The sequence below is a fragment of the Erinaceus europaeus genome, chromosome 16, assembly GCF_950295315.1.
Source record: "Erinaceus europaeus chromosome 16, mEriEur2.1, whole genome shotgun sequence".
In the NCBI taxonomy this organism is placed as follows: domain Eukaryota; kingdom Metazoa; phylum Chordata; class Mammalia; order Eulipotyphla; family Erinaceidae; genus Erinaceus; species Erinaceus europaeus.
Genome location: NC_080177.1, coordinates 43,322,736 through 43,345,673, shown reverse-complemented (window position 1 = coordinate 43,345,673; position 22,938 = coordinate 43,322,736). Strand labels below are relative to the sequence as shown.

At 39.6% G+C, this 22,938-nt stretch overlaps 1 protein-coding gene across 2 annotated transcripts in view; it reads right to left on the bottom strand.

Moving 5' to 3' along the window:
• NID2 (nidogen 2) overlaps positions 1-22,938 on the bottom strand; it is an 80,230-nt gene that overhangs the window by 38,839 nt on the left and 18,453 nt on the right. For both annotated transcript variants that reach the window (XM_060174969.1, XM_060174968.1), the window contains exons 4-8: positions 20,884-21,608; positions 9,052-9,201; positions 7,972-8,217; positions 6,200-6,400; positions 4,662-4,892 (exon numbers count right to left, since the gene is read on the bottom strand). In XM_060174969.1, coding sequence (XP_060030952.1) covers positions 4,662-4,892; positions 6,200-6,400; positions 7,972-8,217; positions 9,052-9,201; positions 20,884-21,608 — 1,553 coding nt within the window. The remainder of the gene's footprint in view (positions 1-4,661; positions 4,893-6,199; positions 6,401-7,971; positions 8,218-9,051; positions 9,202-20,883; positions 21,609-22,938) is intronic.

The following is a 22,938-nucleotide window of genomic DNA, read 5'->3' as shown; positions in this document are numbered from 1 at the left end:
AAATTTCATCATGGTACATTTCAGCAAAGAATAGTGAATATACATGGGTAGTAAGAGTTAAAAATGCAAAGGTTGATTTGCAAACTGAAAGAGGATACACTAATCTACCTGAAATTGAGAAGAAAATGTTCATATTTAATACTGATTTTAAAAGGGCCATATAATTTGCAGAGCTTAGTGCAAAATGAAAACATGGAGCCCTTGTTCAAAAATTTAAGTTTCATGATAGTGATGGCAGAGCATTAAGCCAAGAGCCCTGTTCACCAAATCTGAATTACAAAAACACTTTTCAAGATACAGGTCTAAAACTATTTGGCTATGCATTTTCTATAACATTATGTTTTCTTATATTCCAGTAAGTAAAGAACAGCAGTGCCTTCAGACCCTGTTTCACCCTCACCCTCTGACTGCTTGACTCTGACAGAGGATCTGGAACTAATTTACTCAATTAATCAACAGAGGGGAAGAGTGTTTTTTTCTTAAAGAAACAGGCTGTTCAGCTTCACTGGGTGGCCTTCAGCCCTAAATCTCCTCAACTTGGCAAAGGAGCACAGAAGTGGAAATAAGGAATAAGGACCGGAAGCATCCCTGTTCTGGGACCCCACCAGAAAAAGAATAAACAAACAAACAAATAAATAAATAAAACACTTGAAGCTCAAATACTTGGGGAGGATTTGGGGGCTGGTTGTTTAGAGGAGGGCAAAGCCCAGGCCTGGGCCTGGGCCTGAGCCTGTATCCCAATTACTCACTGGGAAGACAGAACCACCTTCCCACCCTGGGAAGCCTGGAGCTTCCACATCAGGTGTGGGCAGCTGTGCTGGTTCACATGCATTCCAGCCAGATAATCACTCCCTCTGAAAAAAACTTATAATACTGCTATATACAGGAAGATTTTTTTTTCTTTTTTTTTTTTTTTTGCTCCCTCCACCTCCCCCTTTTTCTTTTTTGGGCAGAAGAAACAGTATTACAATTTTTTTTTTTTTTGGAGTGGGTGGATGAAGGGGGGTTCAAAAGGTGAAAAACACACAACTTTGAAAATTCAATCTAACTTATAAGGCAGTCCCAAGTCCAGCAGAGTTCTGTGAGAAGCAATACTGGGATGGGTGAAGAATGAGCTCTGGGGCTCACTGGGAATGGCTTTACCATGTGTGCAGTTCAAGTTCAAATCCCAGTAGCATATGGGGGGAGTTCCACGCCACTGGAGAATCTGGGATGTGCTATGCAATCTCTCCCTGTCTCTTTCTAAATCTGAGTGAAAAAAGTGGTAAAATCACATATGCACGAGACCCTGTCTTAAAAAATAATTAAGAATGGTCTCTGTAGCTGAGACTGTCAGATTTGAATCTTGACTCACCACTTTTTAAAAAATATTTATTTATTCCCTTTTGTTGCCCTTGTTGTTTTATTGTTATAGTTATTATTGTTGCCATTGTTGTTGGATAGGACAGAGAAAAATCGAGAGAGGAGGGGAAGACAGAGGGGGAGAGAAAGATAGACACCTGCAGACCTGCTTCACCACCTGTGAAGCGACTCCCCTGCAGGTAGGGAGCTGGGGGCTTGAACCTGAATTCTTACTCCCATTCTTGCACTTTGCACCACCTGAGCTCACCACTTTTTAACAAATAACTTCATGTCTATAGCTAAGTATCTGTAGAAATGGGGCTCAAAAATAACCCTATCCCCATGAGTAAGGCTTGTTGTGAAGATTAAATGAGTTAATTCATGAAAGGTATGTAGAACAGTGCTCGATAAACCATCCATCATCATCATCATTATTAGACTTGAGTGGAAAGAAGATATCATAAAGTTCTAAAGACAAATTAGCAACTTGGTACTTGCCAGTTTGCTGACGTTTTCTAGCCAGCTGTTACTTCCTTTGGTGTCTCTCTCAGAGACCCTAAATTTCGTCTGCTATATTCTTGACTCTACGTTCCTGATTATTAAATAATTATTTAAGTTATTAAATAATTTGTTCTTCTTTATATCTTAATTTTCAGCCACCAAGTTGCAGATGCTACCATGACACCAACCTGACTTTTCTGGGCAAACAACCTCACCAATGTATCCTGGAACCCCACCTCGCCGGAGCCCTGCCCCACTAGGGAAAGAGAGAAACAGACTGGGAGTATGGATCGACCTGCCAACACCCATGTTCAGTGGAGAAGCAATTACAGAAGGCAGAACTCCCACCTTCTGCATGGTCCATGCTCCCAGAGGGATAAAGAATAGGAAAGCTTTCAAGGGAGGGGAGGGATACAGAACTCTGGTAGTAAGTATTATGTGGACCCCTTTTATCCTATGGTCTTGTCAATATCTTTTATCTTATAAATAATTTTTTTAAAAAAGAAGAGAAATAAACAAAGCTCTTTCCTAAATAATTTCAGAATCTAAACGGGGCTCCTTAATCTGGAAAGTTCCTCTGCTCATTGCTGTTTTACCAGATCACAAGCTATACTCAGAGAATAGCTAAACTGGACACCCAACAGTGAAGGATGTTTTCCCTAGTCAACTTTGTCTAAATTTCCCCTTGAGAAATCTGCAGTAACACTCTTCTGACACATATGCAATTCTCACAAATCAACTGACACTTTAATGACAGAATTCACTGCCATTTCCTGACAACAGCTGTGTCCCTTGAATTTCCAAAATCAAACCAAACCAATCAACTCAGAGTTATCATTTTAAGTTATTTCTTCATCTTAAAGAAGAGTCTAGTTGTGGTCCGGGAGGTGGCACTGTGGTTAAAGCATTAGACTCTCAAGCATGAGGTCCTGAGTTCAATCCCCGGCAGCACATGCACCAGAGTGATGTCTGGTTCTTTCTCTCTCTCCTCCTATCTTTCGCACTAATAAATAAATAAAATCTTAAAAAAAAAAAAGAGAAGAGTCTAGTCCTTTCCCCTTGTTACCATATTTCTGAAGTGATACTTGTATATAGTCTCAGGAGACTAAAGAAGCCTTCCACTCCAGAGATACAGAGATAAAGCACAAGTAGTCACCTTTTTTTAAATGTGCTCTCTGAATATTTGAATTTTCTCTCTGGGTAAACATTTATCCAAATTTATTGCCTATCTGTTAATTGGAATGGCCTTTTATTATTGATTTATAAGAGTTTTCTCTAGGCACTAGCCTCTTGCTAAATATAATACTGCCTCTCATTCTTTGGACTGTATTCTTCTAAAACACAAAAGTTTTAAATTTTGATGACAGCCAATTTATTTTTTCCTTGTGTTCCTTGTATTTTTAGGACCACATATAAGAAGTCATTGCCAAATTCAAGCTCTCCAAAGCATATCTCTATGTATTTTAAAATTTTCTTTCTTTTCTTTCTTTTTTTTTTTTTTTTTTTGCCTCCAAGGTTATTGCTGGGGCTCAGTGCCTGCACCATGAATCCACTACTCCTGGAGGCCATTTTCCCCCTTTTGTTGCCCTTGTTGTGGTTATAATTGTTATTGTTGATGTCATTTGTTGTGGATAGGACAAAGAGAAATGGAGAGAGGAGGGGAAGACAGAGAGGGGGAGAGAAATAGAGACATCTGCAGACCTACTTCACCGCCTGTGAAGTGACTCCCCTGCAGGTGGAGCCGGCCTCAAACTGTGATCCTTACATGGTCCTTGCGCTTTGCACCATGTGTGGTTAACCTGCTGGGCTACCACCCAACCCCCTTTTAGTTCTTATATTAAGGTCTTTGACCCATTCTGAATTCATTTTTGTATGGCATGAGGTAGAGAGACCTAACTTCATTCTTTTGCACATGGATATCCAGATGAGGACCATTTGTTTAAAGTTTTTCTCCTCTTTGATATAGCCCATTTGCCAAGGAAAAAGAAAATCCCTTGACTGTATGCTTAGTTCTGAATTCTCACTTTGACTTCATTGATCTTTTTGTCTATCCTTATGACAGGATAAGGATTTGCCACCCTGATTATTCCCCCACAGTACTGGAGCTCAAGCATGGGCTGCACACTCACCCTACCTAGGGAAATCTCTTCTTTTAATAAAAATGCTTTATTTTATTTATTTTTTGCTTATTAGATAAAGACATCCAAAAACTGAAAGGGGGAGACAGAAAGGGAGAGAGACAGAGAGATACCTGCACCACTGCTTCACCAGTTGCAAAGCTTTCCCCCTGCAGGTGGGGACTCAGGGCTTGAACCCAGGTACTTGTACACTGTTAATATGTGCACTCAGCCAGGAACACCACCACCCAGCCTCTCTAGTGCTCTCTCTCTCTCCAGTCTTCATTATTTAACTTTCAGTTAAAAAGTCACTTGTGGGGACCTCTTCCCTGAGCCATAGGATCAGAGTCATGCAGCTGTACTTATCACAGTGACTAACAAATGATTTTTAGCATTATTCTACCTCCCAAATGGCTCAACCTTATTAACAGGTGTGTGTTCAGCACATAAAATCAGGTGTTGTTATACAAGGCCAACCTCAAGTGACTATACTCTATTTTTGGCTGGTACATCTTCTAAAAACATTATTTCTGCTTCTGCCACCACATCAAGGACAGGATGCTGCTTTATTAATCCTTATACCCAGCATCTAACACTCAGGAACCCTTTGTTAACCCCTGTGAATCATGCTGAAGCTACTCAAAAAGAATGAAGGTTAGATGTTAAGTTTTAGCTTGACAACAAAGAAAAAGGGCACTGTACCTTCAACCGGGCCAATTTGATTGGTCATAGCAAATCTAAGCAATTTATCATCATTAGTGTACATGGCAAAGACAGGGTCCACATTCAGCATCTGGGTGGAATGGATGCTGTGGTGTTTGGGAGCATGCTTGCATGCCTGGAAAGTGATGTTCTGATGGATGCGGTAGGACTGAGTTTGGTTGATGGCGCTATATCTGAGAGAGTAGTATCGGGTACTCGTGGAAGTCACAGCTGCAAAAACAGACACATTATTCAGCCAAACTGGTAAATTTTAAAAATACTACTAACAGAGAGTTTCCTGTGAGATGGGCTTGTCTAATTTCTGGAATATATTCCTTTGGGTTGCTGCTGGATCTATATGGAAAAACATGTAAAATAATCTCAGGAAACTGAGCAAAATAAATAAAATAAAATAAAGCGTTGAGAGGGAAGAAGTCTAATGATTTTTTTCTATTATTTGCAAAGAACAAATGCTACTATGTATCAGTCTCACTGAACAGCTTTATGCACTGTTTTGTTTGTCCTTCACTACAGCTTGAGAGATGGGCCCAGTGATTACATGCACAAAGCCTTATAGAAGTCACAAAGTGGTCTAAAATATGAAGCTGGCATGTGGAAGAGCTGGAACAAGAGCTCAACTTTTTCTAGCTCAATATGCCAAGTTTTATTTAGCCAATGCATCATCCACATTGCACAGAAGTGATGGCCTCCCAAAACTTGCACTTAAAGTATCTGAAAATTCCCAGGGGATGGAAGTGCAGAGTCATTTCTCTTGGCCTGAGTTGAATGTAAGTCCACAGCTATCCTAACTCAGAGGTCAGCTCTCCACTGCCCATTTTCTTCATTCCATTTTCTACCTAGCTTCTAGCTTTCACCCTGAAGGAGCAGCAGTGGACGAAAAGGATTGCAAAACCCAACCCAAACTTTTGTGCTTCAGGACAGCAACCAGGACTGAGTTGCCCTCAGGTGGAATTTTATAGAATACAGCATATTTTATATATATTAACCATGTAAAGTAGACAGAAAAGGTTATTATACTTTTCCTAAAGATGAGCAAAGAGGCTCTCAGACAAGTAGTTTTTTCCCCACCTATTTATAACATTCAGGATATGTCTTCTGATACCAATTTCAGCACAGGTTTCACAACACTGTAGCACTTCTTTCTATGATTTGAACACAGTTTAACAGGGTACATATAAACTAAACAGGCATGATTTTTTCCCCTGGCACTGAAAGCAGTATGGCTACAAAGACTGCTACACCATCCTTATCTACCCTCCATGTAAGGCTAATATTGCTTACATTGTTATTTGAAAGTACTGGGTAAGGAAACCAACATTCTCATGTGTGGCAGCTGTACTCTTCTCACTCACACTCTATGTTTGGTAATAAGAATAATAAAATAGATTTTTAACTCATTGTGTGTGCCGCACCTAGTTCTAAGGGCATTCTTTGGAGTCACTCATTTTATCTGCATTGGCACTTTGTGATATCAGTACTACCCCCACTTTACAGATGTGAAGACTAGTAACACATACCTGAGTCTGAATAGTGGTAAATCTCCTTGTAGGGAGAGATTTGAATGGTGAAATCTGGTGAAATGTAGGGTACCCGACCTTGGATGTTGACCCTAGTGCTCAGATAGTTCTCAGAGTCAAGACCCTCAGCAGTTTGAATGATTCTAACTGTCTCCTGTCCTGGGTAGAATGTAACTTCCATGTCATGGATAAAGTTAGCACCTGGAAAAGAGAAAAAAAAAACCAGCACAGGGATGAGAAGAGGTCTCGTATCTCCCAGTAATAATTCTCCCATGCCTCATCCTTCCAATTTTGACCAGTGTTGAAAATGGTACCTAAGGAGGTTAAGCTGACATTCAAAACTAAAAACCATCAGCTGTTAAAAAATTCAATTTTTTGTCTTAAAGAGTATGGTTTTATCCTTATCATCACACTGCTTCTATTTGTTGAAGTTTATTTTCTGTGAAAAATAAATTACTGGAAACAACCTTGAACTTTCACTTTTGGGGGTTTGGTGCCTGCAATGACAGATAAGTCCACTGTTCCTGGTAGCCATTCTTTTTCCTTTTTTTTTTTTTTATTTCTGACAGAAAAAGATGGAGCAAGAGACAGAGAGACACCTACAGCACTGCTCCACCACTCATAAAGCACCCCCCCAGTGCTCAAAGTTGGTCTTTGTGCATGTGTGCCATCACCCAGACCCAATATCTCTCTCTCTCTCTCTCTCTCCCTCCCTCCCCCCACCCCCATAGATAGAGAAGCAAAGAGAAAGTGAAAGAAATCAAAGGACTAAAGTTTCCTTTAATGCGGTGGAGGTAGGACTTGAACCTGGGTCATACATATGGCAGATCAGTACACTATCAAAGTGAGCTACTTCATAGATCCCTAACTTTTCTCTTTTTCAAGTTGCCAGGCTTGGTAAAATCAAGACTAAGACACAATTAAATTTGCATTTCAGATAAATCTATATTTTAGTATGTACTGTGCAATATTTGGGACAGGCTTATAATAAATTATCCATTGCTTATCTAAAATACAAACATAACTAGACAACAAGTAATTTTCCCCACAATGTTAACTAAATCATGATTAAAAGCTAGAACCTGCAAACAACTATTTGGTTCTACACCTGGAGGTGGGTTAAGAACTTTTCTCAGAACTTTTATCTGCAGTAGAGTTAGATCCTCAAGGAAATACTTTTTCAAGTGGTGAGGTTCTCAGTTAAACAGTATCCTCTACACCTTTGCTACTGAAGATAATCCTTACACCAGCATCAGCAACTTCTAGGAACTGGCTGGAAATAGCAGAAACAGAATCTGCAATTTTACACAGACATCAGGTGATTTGTGTGTAGAAAGTCTAAGCAGCAATGATCTGTTAACAGAGTTGAGAAATGTGGCGGGAGAAGAAAAGCTATTCTCTTCTCCCTGAAGTTAGTCATCTCCAGGTTGACTTATCATTACTATTTTTGCAACCTTACTTGACAACTTGCATGTAATAATTAATCAACCTAGTGAACAGGCTTCAACAAATTGGGATGAGAATACAAGTGCTCCAAACGAAATTCTGTTTCCAGAACAGCTAAGAAAACATTTAACAGAAACAACTGTATTTTAGAAACAATCCTGAAAGACCAAATCTGTCTCAACTACCTCCAGATAGAAAACCACATACCTGTGGTCCTGGAACACTGCAACAAGTGAGTCTACTTTCACTGAATAAATACCCAAGGCTCTGTCCCAGTGAGCAATGGCACCAAAATAATAGTTCTGCCTCTCAGAACCTCCACTCACCAGTGAATTTGAAGCCATTCTTCCAGCCTGGTATTTCTAAAGCAAAAAGCCAGCCAAACAGACCTCCAATTGGTGTGAGAGGGAGAAGGGCCAGGGCAGCCAGTTGTGGGATGTGGCTGATAGATGTGTAAGCTCGGCCATCATTGCTCACAATGTAAGCGTGCAGGTCCACATCTGAGAAGTGTACAGGCATGTGGCCCACGTGGAGGTGACCACTCACTTTCCCATTGACTCGATGAGGTTCCCCTAGAAGACAGCAAACCTAGTCAATTGTGACCATCATCCAGGCTGGGGATAGAAGGTAATGCTACAGAGAATTCCCAAAACTCAGTATTTTGCTATTCCTTTTCACAATTATTTCTCAATTTTCCATGCAATACACAGCACCCTGTCCATGTATCCCTTTGTGATTTACCTGTCTGTCCTTATTTCTTAAGTTCTACCTATAAGTGAGATCATTTGTCCTTCTCATTTTGACTTGTTTGACTTAATATGTCTTCAAATTCTATCTAAGATGAGCCAAAGGAGATTATGTCATCATATTTTCTTAGCTATACATCTGTCACTGGCCATCTGGGTTGCTTCCAATTTTGGGCTATTTAAATGGTGCTGTTATAAACATAGGTATGCATAGATATCTTTGGATGGATATTTGTTTCCTTTGGGTATAACCCTAGGAAAAAATTGCTGGACTATAGGGTAGGTCCACTTTTAGTGTTCTGAGAAATCTCCAGACTATTTTCAACAAGGATTGAACTAATATACATTCCCAGTAGTAGCTGCACAATTTCCTAAGCAATTAGTCATCTACCAAACAGACCTACCTGTCATCCATCTCTCACACATCCTCTCTATTATCTACATGGACTCCAATGAGCTGGCAAAAAGGGAGGAAAACATTTTTGGTTATTCCTCAAACTGGGAAACCAGGTCAAATGTCTTCCTTCTGCAAACATTTACTGAACACCTGCAAGTTGTTAGTGCTTTGATTTAAACAGTGGGAAACAAGGACCATAAGCAAAGCTCACAGTGGCAGCTGGAAAAAAGCGGCATAACTATATACAGAGCAGCTCCACTCACCTTCTGGCAGACAGTGCTTCCCATTTCCATGAAACCTGGATTGACAGTGGCAGCAAAAACCTGTTGCATAGTCAGTGCAGAAGGCATGGTGGGAGCACTGTCCATGGTTGTGCTCACAGGTTTCCTTGTTGGCAACATTATATGTCAAGACTGGAAAGTAAAACAAACTTGCATTAAAAGAACTAAGTGGTTCCAGCATCACTGCTGCCAAGCTTCATCATGGATACCACATCTTCTTGACTAAATCAATTTAGATTGTAATAAACAAATGAGTTTTTGAAGTCTAAGAGACAGAAATAACATTCAACCCAGGGGAATTAACAAGCTTTGTCTTCTGGCAAGAGGTTTTGCTGACCCCATCTGGTCTCACTGCAGATTTGGTGAACTATAAGAAGGCTTCACCACACTGGCTTGAATACAATCATATGAAAGCCAATCAGTAAAAATATGCTATTTTGAACCATATAAAACTGACAAAATGGTTAAATATCATTAATTTTATATGACTTGATTCAAGATGAATGACCTAAGAAGGTAATGGAGAAACACAAATAGATGTGATCTTATGTCTAGCCATTGTTCTTTTTGGTGATCTTAAAGCTAAAAGAACTTATAATGTGTCTCACTGGTCAAGGAGGTCAGGTGTGGCTCAAGGTGTTGAAGGACAAGTTTTCTCTGATTCTGGGGATGAGGCTAATCCCAAACACAGCCAACAGGAGGCATCCTCGGGAGCTTCTTGACAAAGTTGGGATGGCATAGAATTCTATTGTTAGACTCTGATATTGTGGTAAGGTGGCAGCTCCCAAGGATAAAAGATATCCTATTCTTAGGGAAAAAACAAAAAGGCTGAAGGTTGTGCTCCAGATCTAGGTTTGTAAAGCAGGAAGCAGGAGAAGAAAAAAACTAAAAGATCATGCTTAGCCAGGACTCCAGGGGAAAATAGAAAACAAAGAAACCAATGCTAAGAAGATATTTACCATATTTGTAACAATAATTCCAGCTTTATAAAAATTTATGTATAAAATATTATAAGAAGATAAAAATAAAGCATAGTTAACATTTAAATACTGTTTAATCTATACCAGATACAATTATCTAAACTAAGTTTTAGTTTGCCAAGAGCAGGAGCTATTTCATCCTCATTTATCAAGTAAGCTAAAACAAAACAAACAAAACACCAGATTAAAGTCAATTTTCTAGAGTTATATTGATGGAAAGTTGGGATTTGAATCCAAGAAGTCTGACTACAGATCCTTGACAGCTACATCCTACTACCCACAAGTGAAACCCAAATGCATCTATCACAAGAGCTAGAATAAAGACCTAATCAGGTATTTGAAAGCAAGCAAACTTATTATTGGACTCTGGGAGAACTATAGTATTTAGGGTGGAGAATGGTAATGGGCATCAGAACTTTTGTGGAGCGTGTGGTGACTTGCACTTACCATGTATGGGTGTAAAATTATACCTCTGGGGTGTTGGGTGGCACACACTGGGTTAAACACACATAGTACAAAGCACAAGGACCCGTGCAAGGATTCGAGCCCCTGAGCAAATAATGTCTTACTAAACTTTATAAATCAGGTTTAAGAGTAGGGTCATGCAGAGATTATCCAGATAAATTTTATATCACAGTGGAGAAAAGAATGGATAAGAAGTAATAGTAGCTGCAGTATGAACTTTTAGCTACCACTTGACTGCTTATAACTCCTTGAAAAAACAGCAAGCCACAGGGTTGGCAGGACAGATCATTTAACTCAAGTGGAATATCAGGCTGGCAACATAGTGAGAGTGAAGTAGGTGACAAAATCTGGCAGAGAGCAATGATGAATTGGCTGAGAAATTCCAGTCTGATAAAAATAGAAAATTAGGCATAACTCTGAACACAAAGAAAGGAATGTGACACAAAACTCAAGGTAGAAAAAAAAAATCCTTGAATAAATTATAAATGTTACAGAAGATGCTGTGAGGAAGCTGCATATCTACTGGTGAGGTTAGAGAAAGGAAAAGACACTCAGTTTGTATAAAAAGAAATGAAGTCTGGGCTTTCCTCAGTTAAGGAAGTCGTGTTTCCTTGGAGTGGAGCAATATGTGGGGAAGCAACATGGCCTCAGCTGCCACCAGGATTCCCTCCCCAGAACATGAGATGACCAATTCTCAAGGTTATAAGACACAGTACAGCTCCAATGATCATGGGAACCACAAAAATACACTATTTTGCAGGTCTTTAAAATCAAGAACCCTCTTTCACACTTCCATTAACAGAGGTATTTTCCTTTAATGCACATCTGAGTAATAAGATTTAAAAAACAGAGGAGACCACCTGGGACTGCAACAAGACAGGACTAGAACGACTTCAGGAACCTGCCAAAGCACTAGTGAGTGCAAACACATGTGGCTCATGAACAGAGAGGAGCTTAGGGAGAGATTAAGTGGCTGGTAACAGTCCTGCAGTTTACCAATTGAGATACCAACTCCAGTCTGTTCCACCAAGGGGACGGCTGAAGGGAGGAGAGGACTCTCCTGAGACTCACCAAGTGCAATTGTGAGTCTCCATTGCTACTACCCTCAGAATCTGGAGCAGTGGCAGGGAGGCCCTGGGCTGACAAGAAGACCTATAACTCAGTGGCATAGCAGTGGGGCTGTGAGAGTCTCTTTGCATAACCACTGGGTTATCTCTACCACATCCTGCTTCATCTGTTGGTCAGGAATCAGTGATAAAGCTAAGAAGCCTACTTATAGTTTAAAAGCCCTCAGGCTCCCATAGCCTACAGGGAAAAAAAAGCACAAAAGAGGCTTTTAAACCACTGTGCTCCAACTAAGAGATTAAAATACTATTGAAACAACTGTTAACTTCCACCACTGTGAACTCTTTAATTCCCTTACTTAGACACAAGTCAATCCAGGCAATAGTGATCAGTAATTTGAAAAGTACTGAGAGAGGGAATGCATAACATACTATATAAAATGGTTAAACCAACAAGAAGAAATATTGGAGAAATGAACCAGGACAAGAATCCAGCTAAAAGCCCCCCAAAGGTTGAAGCACAAAATAATGAGGTCAATATCCAAACACTAGGTAAGATGTAAAAACCAGACTATCTGACAGTCTAAAGACAGTCATTTACAGAAATTCTAGGTAAAAATAAAACTGAACTCTAACACTGTGCAGCACCCACCCTGAAGAAATGATGGGTTTGTATTGTGTTCCATCTGTGTGTGGTTTGGAAAAGACTTGTTCTTCAGTTTGAGTCCTACCTTGAGGGTGTATTTTGGCACAGAGAGAGTGGAGAAGGAGTACACACACATGGAGAATTAGATTACTTTAAACTAGGTGCAGCTATAGCTTTCATGTGGATAAAAGTGATTTAGCTCCACGGAGATGCAAAGTATAACCATGAGTTATATTAAATGAGTTATTGGTAAGCTGGCCTGAGGACCTCCTTAAAACAAAGTTTGTGTTATTATTATATTCTCAAAAAGAACAGGATGCACCAAGAACACACGCTCAGCCTTCCAGTTCCATACCAGCCACAACAGGGAAAGAAGATGGGCTCAGTTCTTATAGGAAACACAAATTCCCTTTAGGCTCCCTTTCCTGTGCCTGCATCCACACACAGATGTGCACACTTAAACCTACAATGCCAGTTTGTTAATACCCCTTGGCTTTTCCCTTCAATACATCATCAAATATTTATTGAATATTCACAAGAGATCTGGTAGAGTCTAAGAGTGAGAGGTATAGCAGAGAACAAAGTCAAACTCCTGAACTGAAGCTTATACTCCCCTAGATAGTAAATAATAGGTGGATTATTTAATATAGGTGATAAAAGCAGGAACTTAAATCAGGGAAGGATAAGAGAGCTGTGGGGAGTAGGTAATTTGGCTCTTTTATAATGTAACTGGAGATGACCTTTGGGCAGAATATAAATGAGAATAAAGGAGGCAGGGGCACCATGTCAGACAGGAGGGATAAGAGCAAAGTGTAGGGGCAGCAATAGATGTCAAGGTAGCTCTGGCAAGTTTTTACCATGCCTCCTGACATTAAGAAGGAATTGGTTTTAGTTCAGGTGAGGTGGAAGCTGTTGGAGGTTTATGAGCAGAAATGACATAAGACTTACTTAAGGAAGGAACTGAAGTCTTAGTAGCAAGTTGTGCTGGTGGAGATAATGCAAAGGACTGGGTCTGATCTATTTTGAAGGTGGCCTGAAAAACTGGATGTGGGACTGACTGGTAATAAGAGGAGAGAAATACCCAGAGTAACATCAGCTTGCTATTGAAACTGGAAGAGCAGAACTGACATTTAATGAGACAGAGACTGTGGTGGAGCCAATTAGTAGATCAGTTGTAGCACTAGTTGGGAAGTAGCAGGGAAGTTCTGCCCCAGCTAAGACAGTAACTCATCCAACTAGAGAGCTGGCTTCTCCCAGTCGGTTCTGGGAACTGCTGTATTAGAATCACTTGGCTCCTAAAACAACCAGAAGGACAGAAATCACTAAAGTTAGGGCAGAAATAAATAACATTGAGAATAGGAAAACCATACAAAAGATCAATGAAAGTAAATGTTGGTTCTTCGAAAGAGTAAACAAAATCGACAAACCTTTAGCCAGACTCACAAAACAAAAAAGGGAGAAGACCCAAATAAATTGGATAGTAAATGAAAGAGGAGATATTACAACAGACACTGCAGAAATTCAACATATCATGTGAGGCTTCTATGAACAACTATATGCCACCAAGCTAGAGAACCTGGAAGAAATGAATGATTTCCTAGATACCTACCAACTTCCAAAACTAAGTAAAGAGGAAGTGGATAACATGAACAGGCCCATCACAGCTAATGAAATTGAAACAGTTATCAAAAATCTTCCCAAAAATAAAAGTCCTGGACCAGATGGTTTTACAAATGAATTCTACAAAACTTTCAAAGAAGAACTAATACCTCTACTTTTAAAAGTCTTCCAGAAGATTGAAGACACTGGAATACTCCCTGCCAGCTTCTATGAAGCCAACATCACCCTGATACCAAAAGCAGACAGAGACACAACCAAAAAAGAAAACTACAGATCAATATCTCTGATGAACATAGATGCGAAAATATTGAACAAAATTCTAGCCAACCGGATACAGCAGTATATTAAAAAGATTGTTCATCATGACCAAGTGGGGTTTATCCCAGACATGCAAGGTTGGTCTAATATACGTAAATCAATCAATGTGATCCACCACATCAACAAAAGCAAGACCAAAAACCACATGGTCATATCAATAGATGCAGAGAAAGCCTTTGACAAAATACAGCATCTCTTTATGATCAAAACACTATAAAAAATGGGAATAGGTGGAAAATTCCTGAAGATAGTGGAGTCTATATATAGCAAACCTACAGCCAACATCATACTCAATGGTGAAAAACTGGAAGCATTTCCCCTCAGATCAGGTACTAGACAAGGATGCCCACTATCACCATTACTATTCAACATAGTGTTGGAAGTTCTTGCCATAGCAATCAGGCAGGAGCAAGGAATTAAAGGCATACAGATTGGAAGAGAAGAAGTCAAACTCTCCTTATTTGCAGATGACATGATAGTATACATGGAAAAACCTAAGGAATCCAGCAAGAAGCTTTTGGAAATCATCAGGCAATACAGTAAGGTGTCAGGCGATAAAATTAACATTCAAAAGTCAGTGGCATTCCTCTATACAAACACTAAGTTAGAAGAAATTGAAATCCAGAAATCAGTTCCTTTTTCTATAGCAACAAAAACAACAAAATATCTAGGAGTAAACCTAACCAAAGAAGTGAAAGACTTGTATACTGAAAATTATGAGTCACTACTCAAAGAAATTGAAAAAGACACAAAGAAGTGGAAAGATATTCCATGTTCATGGGTTGGAAGAATTAACATCATCAAAATGAATATATTACCCAAAGCCATCTACAAATTTAATGCTATCCCCATCAAGATCCCAACCACATTTTTTAGGAGAATAGAAAAAATGCTACAAATGTTTATCTGGAACCAGAAAAGACCTAGAATTGCCAAAACAATCTTGAGAAAAAAGAACAGAACTGGAGGCATCACACTCCCAGATCTCAAACTGTATTATAGGGCCATTGTCATCAAAACTGCTTGGTACTGGAACATGAACAGACACACTGACCAGTGGAATAGAATTGAGAGCCCAGAAATGAGGCCCCACACGTATGGACATCTAATCTTTGACAAAGGGGCCCAGACTATTACATGGGGAAAGCAGAGTCTCTTCAACAAATGGTGTTGGAAACAATGGGTTGAAACATGCAGAAGAATGAAACTGAATCACTGTATTTCACCAAATACAAAAGTAAATTCCAAGTGGATCAAGGACTTGGATGTTAGACCAGAAACTATCACATACTTAGAGGAAAATATTGGCAGAACTTTTTTCCGCATACATTTTAAAGACATTTTCAATGAAACAAATCCAATTACAAGGAAGACTAAGGCAAGTATAAACCTATGGGACTACATCAAATTAAAAAGCTTCTTCACAGCAAAAGAAACCACTACCCAAACCAAGAGACCCCTCACAGAATGGGAGAAGATCTTTACATGCCATACATCAGATAAGAATTTAATAACCAATATATATAAAGAGCTTGCCAGACTCAACAACAAAACAACAAATAACCCCATCCAAAAATGGGGGGAGGACATGGACAGAATATTCACCACAGAAGAGATCCAAAAGGCCGAGAAACACATGAAAAAATGCTCCAAGTCTCTGATTGTCAGAGAAATGCAAATAAAGACAACAATGAGATACCACTTCACTCCTGTGAGAATGTCATACATCAGAAAAGGTAACAGCAGCAAATGCTGGAGAGGGTGTGGGGTCAAAGGAACCCTCCTGCACTGCTGGTGGGAATGTCAATTGGTCCAACCTCTGTGGAGAACAGTCTGGAGAACTCTCAGAAGGCTAGACATGGAGCTATACCCTATGACCCTGCAATTCCCCTCCTGGGGATATATCATAAGGAACCCAACACACATCCAAAAAGATCTGTGTACACATATGTTCTTGGCAGCACAATTTGTAACAGCCAAAACCTGGAAGCAACCCAGGTGTCCAACAACAGATGAGTGGCTGAGCAAGTTGTGGTCTATATACACAATGGAATACTACTCAGCTGTAAAAAATGGTGACTTCACCGTTTTCAGCCGATCTTGGATGGACCTTGAAAAAATCATGTTGAGTGAAATAAGTCAGAAACAGAAGGATGAATATGGGATGATCTCACTCTCAGGCCGAAGTTGAAAAACAAGATCAGAAAAGGAAACACAAGTCGAACCTGAAATGGAATTGGAGTATTACACCAAAGTAAAAGACTCTGGGGTGGGTGGGTGGGTAGGGAGAATACAGGTCCATGAAAAATGATGAATGAAATAGTGGGGGTTGTATTGTTAAATGGGAATCTGGGGAATGTTATGCATGTACAAACTATTGTATTTATTGTTGAATGTAAAGCATTAATTCCCCAATAAAGAAATAAATTATTTAAAAAAAAAAGAATCACTTGGTGACACTTTTTAAAAAGCAGTTACAAATAATAAGGCTGCATAATATTTACACTGTTATAAATTCATACAGCATAGAAAAAAATCAAGGGACTTTTCTACTAATTTTTCTACTCTGACATTAGTGATTTGAATGTTCAAATACATGAATGAATGAATGAATAAATAAATACCTGCTACTGACATAGAAGAGTTACCCTAAGGTCATTTTCTGGTTTCCCTCCTTTTAAAAATTTTTTAAAATTATTTATTTATTTATTTATTTATTTTTTATTTAATTTATTCCCTTTTGTTGCCCTTGTTGTTTTATTGTTGTAGTTATTATTGTTGTTGTTGTTGTTGGATAGGACAGAGAGAAATGGAGACAGGAGGGGAAGACAGAGAGGAGGAGAGAAAGATAGACATCTGCAGACCTGCTTCACCGCCTGTGAAGCGACTCCCCTGCAGGTGGGGAGCCGGGGTTCGAACCGGGATCCTTATGCCGGTCCTTGTGCTTTGCGCCACCTGCGCTTAACCCACTGCGCTACAGCCCGACTCCCCTTTTTTAAAATTTTAAACTATTATCTTTAACTTTATTATTTATTATTAAATTGTTGTATTTAAAAAAAAGAATCACCTGGGATGCTTGTTAAAGATGCAAATTCTCAGGAATGCACACCTTAGCCTTATCAATTCAGACTTGCTAAGGGTGAACCACAAAAATCTCTGTGTTGGCCACTCTCAGGGAAATGTCTATACCTTTTAGTGAGAACTTTTAGCATATCACTAACTCTTCTGAACTCAAGAATATGCACTGATGTAGTTAATGAATTCATCTAACCAATCAATGAAAGGCTGTCCTTGTATTCATTCCTGGACAAGTGAGAAGCAGGACTCAATGTTTATGGTCCACTCACAAGCAAGGTGTTACAAGAAAGGTGACAATCCTTTGGCAAGAAATCAGCAGCTCAGCAACTAGATCTTTTCTCAAATAGGAGCGAACTGGAGCTAGAAACATGATGTGAAAACTTGCACTAGGCCTTGGTCAGAAGGGTAAGTGTGAAGGTAAATTTTTTTTTTTTTGGCTTGACAACAAACCTACTGGAACTCCTTGAAGAAATGAGACACTTCATTTTACTGCTGATTATGTGGTCTATGAAAACAAGCAGCAAATAACATACTTGAGATCAGACCTAGAGTGTGATTAAGACATGGAGTAGACAGACATACCTGGAGCAGACATGATCTGAAAGGATTCTAATTTTTATGAACATAGTCTGTAAAATTTGTCCCTAAGAGGATGGAATTAATGAAAAGAGAAGGGTGGAGGGTTATTATTATTGTTGTTTTTGGCTTTGGCACAGTGATTACTATGAAGATTAAAGAGGAAACTAACATTGGTCCATATTCTCATACCCAGTTGTTTTTTTTTATGTGACATCAGGAAATAAATGTATGTAAGACCTCACATGTCTTTTTATTTTTTTTAATATTTATTTATTCCCTTTTGTTGCCCTTGTTTTATTGTTGTAGTTATTATTGTTGTTGTTACTGATGTCATCATCCTTGGATAGGACAGAGAGAAATGGAGAGAGGAGGGGAAGATAGAGAGGGGAAGAGAAAGACAGACACCTGCAGACCTGCTTTACCGCTTGTGAAGCGACTCCCCTGCACGTGGGGAGCTGGGGGCTTGAACTGGGATCCTTATGCTGGTCCTTGCGCTTTGCACCATGTGCGCTTAACCCACTGTGCTACCGCCCAACTCCAAACCTCACATGTCTTATGCCACTGAGGGGAGAGAGAGAGAGAGGGGAGGAGAAAGAGAGAAGAGGGGCAAAGTGAGAAAGTGAAGGGGGGAGAGAGAATCACCACCTATGCTGCTCTCAGGCGATGTCAGGACTCAAACACAGGGCTTTGCATCCTGCCTCTATGGAATGATATATTTCCTTTCCATACCCAGTTTTAATTCTTGCAATTGCCTAATAAGACAGACATTATTTTCATTTTTTAGATGAGGAAAAAGAGGACAAACAGAACATATATCTTATCCCAATTAATACAGCAGAACTGGAAATCAAGCTCAAGCCTATATAATACCACCATGAAACTCTTCTACCCTATTAGTAGGAAAAACCAGGGAGAGTGGCTTATGGTTAAGAAGTCAGCAGAACTCACTGTTCCCTGGGAGTCTCAACAAGCCCAGCCCACTAGCTTTCCCAAGGAGAATTCACCTTTTCCACATGGTTCTCTGGAGTGCCAACTAAAAATAGAAAGTTCATTGCCAAACTAAATCCAACTATTTGATAACTGCAAAAAATTAATAAATAATAATAATAACTGCATGAATCTCTACTTCACATAGTATTCCTAGTGCCTGAAGTGGACTGGATTCACCTACTTTCCCATTCTCTCTCTCTCTTTTTTTTTTTTTTTCAAGTTTTAAAGGTTTTTTGTTTTGTTTTGTTTTTCCCTTACAGTTAATATGACAGCTGCTGATTTTTCCTCTATTGTTCAAGAACACTTAGTTGGATTTTCTAAATGCTCCATGAATTAACTAGCTTTTCCATAAGCATATTGCATTCTCAAGATATCAGTAGTAGCCACATTCCAGGAGCTGACAAATGTCAGAGTTTATGCCCTAGAGGGTAATGGCTGCCTCCTCTGTTCTGTAACCAGCCTCTTAAACCCCATTACCCCAATGACCTCTCACATCTCAGAGGAGAATGTGTAACCTTTTCTTCTGAATTCTTTAAGACACTACTCTATGTGTCTGCTTTTTAATATTCCAGGCCCTTTTCAGGGCAAGGAAACACAACCCCTGAATGGAAAATCCATAAAGGAACATATCTTTTTCTCAAAGTTTCTTGGCATAAATTTTTTGATACCTGCCTTTACATTTTCTTTAGACATACAGCACTGAAGCTGAAATTTCATATTTCCAGAGAGTTCTGAAGCCTTCCAATAAAATTCCCATGTTCAACTTAATCGATAAGTAGACTGAGCACAAAATTAAGGCACAACTCTTTAGCAAGCCCATTTCTTATCTGGTACCCTTTACACATTCTGATTTCTACTGATTTAAATCTTCTGCAGCAGCAGTCAACATTTATGAAGAACCAACCAATGCTGCAGCCATTAGTTACTTCACATTATCTCATATAATCTTGTTCTGATAAATTTGGGAGAAATCAGGCTTGGAGGTTACACAAGTTGCCTAGAGTCACCATGGTTACAACATGGTGGCCAGAATTCAAATCTAAATCTAAATCTGACACTTTATTTCTACTTTTCACAGTACCACATTAGCCCAAAACAGTTTCTCTTCTCCTTAATTAAACAAATTCTTCTAGATCTATACACTACAGTAGAATTTTTTTTTATTATTTTCTTTGCTAGGTTAATATGTCTTTAGCAAAAACAAGGCAAAAAAATGAATAGAAAAATTTAAAAAGTAGGGAGAAAAGTGAGGAGATCCTGAATAATGCTTTAATCTCTGACTTCTTTCCTCTTATCAGACAAGCAATCCTAGGAACAAACGGAAAGAAGCTGTGATCAGCTTCCCATCCACAGGTTGGGATACACTAAGTCTCAACTAGGAAAAGAAGGCAACAGGGACTTCATGGCTGCATTGATGAACCACTGCCTTCTCATGGCATTGCTCTCCTGGTCTCTCACTTTGATCAATGAGTCATGAAATGAGGATAAGACTCCAAGGAGGTGAATACCACATCTGCTCAGTCATGAACCAGAAATGACGAGACACAAGTGGTTAGTCTCCCCGCCCCCCCATCAAGAGCTTTCCTCTCCCATACACTACTGTGGTTAGAGAACCAAGGTTGGGGGTTGGTCAGAGTAGCTCTGTCCCCAGAACTGAGTAAAAGTCTGGAATATTCAAGTGAGTGAGCACTCAAACTCAAATTTACCACTTAAAACCTTCAGCTTTCCATCACTGCAATGTGTAAGAGGTCTCAAAATGATTCCCCTTTGTTCAACTTTCAAACTGAAATACATCATTATACTTGAGAGCACAGCTGACACAAGTAGCCCAGTTATTCCCTGCTCACTCCATGAGGTCCATAAAAAAAAAAATCACTAATGTCAAGAGATCCCAAACAGAATTTGCCTGCCAAGATTTATTTGGCAAAGCTACTCTATCTTCTGAAACATGGGTTTAAAAATTCTTCCCAATCTCTAACTTTTCACCTACTTGCTTGAGAGAAAAATCTCTACCCTGTGCAAAACCAGCAATATTGAAATGAACTTTTAGTATCTAGTTTTTTAACCCACTTACCTTCAGTGTTGGAACTGCTGTCTTCCACCCCTGTAACATGTGTCATGTGAACCAGTGGCGGAGGGAGACCTAGCTTATGGTAATTTTGAAGAAGCATCCCTTCCTCATGAATAGCTGGAGAAACACCTACTTCTGAAGGTAGCACTTCACCACCTGAGGAGGGCTGGATACTTTCAGGGTAGTGTCGTGATGTGACTTCCCAGGAAGGATCCACTGAAATGCCTTCAATCTCTGATGGAATGGGACTACTGGCCTCTGGCTGTCCAGGAGACTTAACATGGTGTTTAGAATCTGAAGCATCTATCTCCTCTAGAGAGGCCACAGTGGTGGACTTGGTTTCAGAGTAGGAAGGCCATGTACCAGGTGTTGAATGTGGCATAGGAGAATCCAGATCAGAATTTGGGGGGAAGATGACCCCACCTCCTCTTGGCTTTGCATTTGCTCTCAAATAAAAGGAATCATCAATACTGCCATCTCCATTTGATGCTGGCTCACTGGGAGGATATTCAAATTCTTCTTCATTCTCTTCATAATAATCCAAATTGCCTCCCTCCGTATAGTCACTTTCTTGGTGTGTAGCATCAGTGTGGAAGGAATGGCCCAGGGGAGCTGAAGGGTAGGTTTTTGAAAGATCTCCTCCAATAGTTGCTGGTCTGACATTGTGTAAGTAAGAGGTGCTGCCAATATGAAAAGCCCACACCCCAGGAACTCCTATGTTGCTGTATCTAAATAAAAAAGAAAACAGGGTGTTGTCACAAAAAGTTTCCATTCATTCACTTCCCTAGAAAGGTGAGTTGGGTGGGGGTAAATAGCATAATGGTTATGCAAAGAGACAGACTTTCATGCCCAATGTGCCAAAGTCCCAGGTTCACTTCCCTACACCACCATAAATCAGAGCTAAGCAGTGCTCTGGTAAAACAAACAAAAATAATAAAATAAATAGAGCAATTTATGTTAAAATTGAATATAGTTTACAATCAGATCCAGAGTTTTCAACACTGTATAAAATCAAATAAAACCAAGAAGTAGTAACCAAATGGTTTACCCTGGAATTTTGTTGTGATTTTCCTCTTACACAACAATAGGCTTCAAAGTTTGTTTGCCCACAGAATGCATCAAATGTACTCTACATTTCATGTTTTTATATAAAATTATTATTATTTAAAAATAAGCAGGGAAAACAGAAGCCCTCCCTCCAATTTTAACACATTCAAGAAAATGTATACTTAGATATCTTTACTAAACACCTAAACAATGATGACTACTTCTTCTTCTTCTAGCGTTTGCCCTTCTTCCGTAGCCAGTCAACAGCATCAGGTTGAGCCTGATGTAAAGTTTCGAGACTACTATAGACTAATGACATAGATGCTGGCTACAGTAAATACATTATACCATATACAAAAATTAACTTAAAAAATGGCTTCATATGTTAACTCTCTTTTCAATCACCAGGTTCCAGATGCCACCAGGATGCTGGCTAGGCTTCCCTGGATTGAAGACCCCACCAATGTGTCCTGGAGCTCAGCTTCCCCAGAGACACACCTTACTAGGGAAAGAGAGAGGCAGACTGGGAGTATGGACCAACCAGTCAACGCCCATGTTCAGCGGGGAAGCAATTACAGAAGCCAGACCTTCTACCTTCTGCAACCCTCAACGACCCTGGGTCCATGCTCCCAGAGGGCTAGAGAATGGGAAAGCTACCATGGGAGGGGGTGGGTTATGGGGATTGGGTGGTGGGAATTGTGTGGAGTTGTACCCCTCCTACCTTATGTTTTTGTTCACTAATCCTTTCTTAAATAAAAAATTAAAAAAAAATGAATTAAAGTCTTGAACACAAAAGCTGAAACCATAAACCTCCTAGGAGAAAACTTGGATAGTAAATTCCTTGGCTTGGATAGTAAATTCCTTGGTATCAATCTTTGGGCTATGATGTTTCGAGTTTAGACATTGGTGTTAGTACTGAATTCAAGTCCACGCTCTGCCATTTAATCATTATGTGACCTTAATAATTATAACTAGAGGGGCCAGGTGGTATAGCCAGTTGAGTACACACAT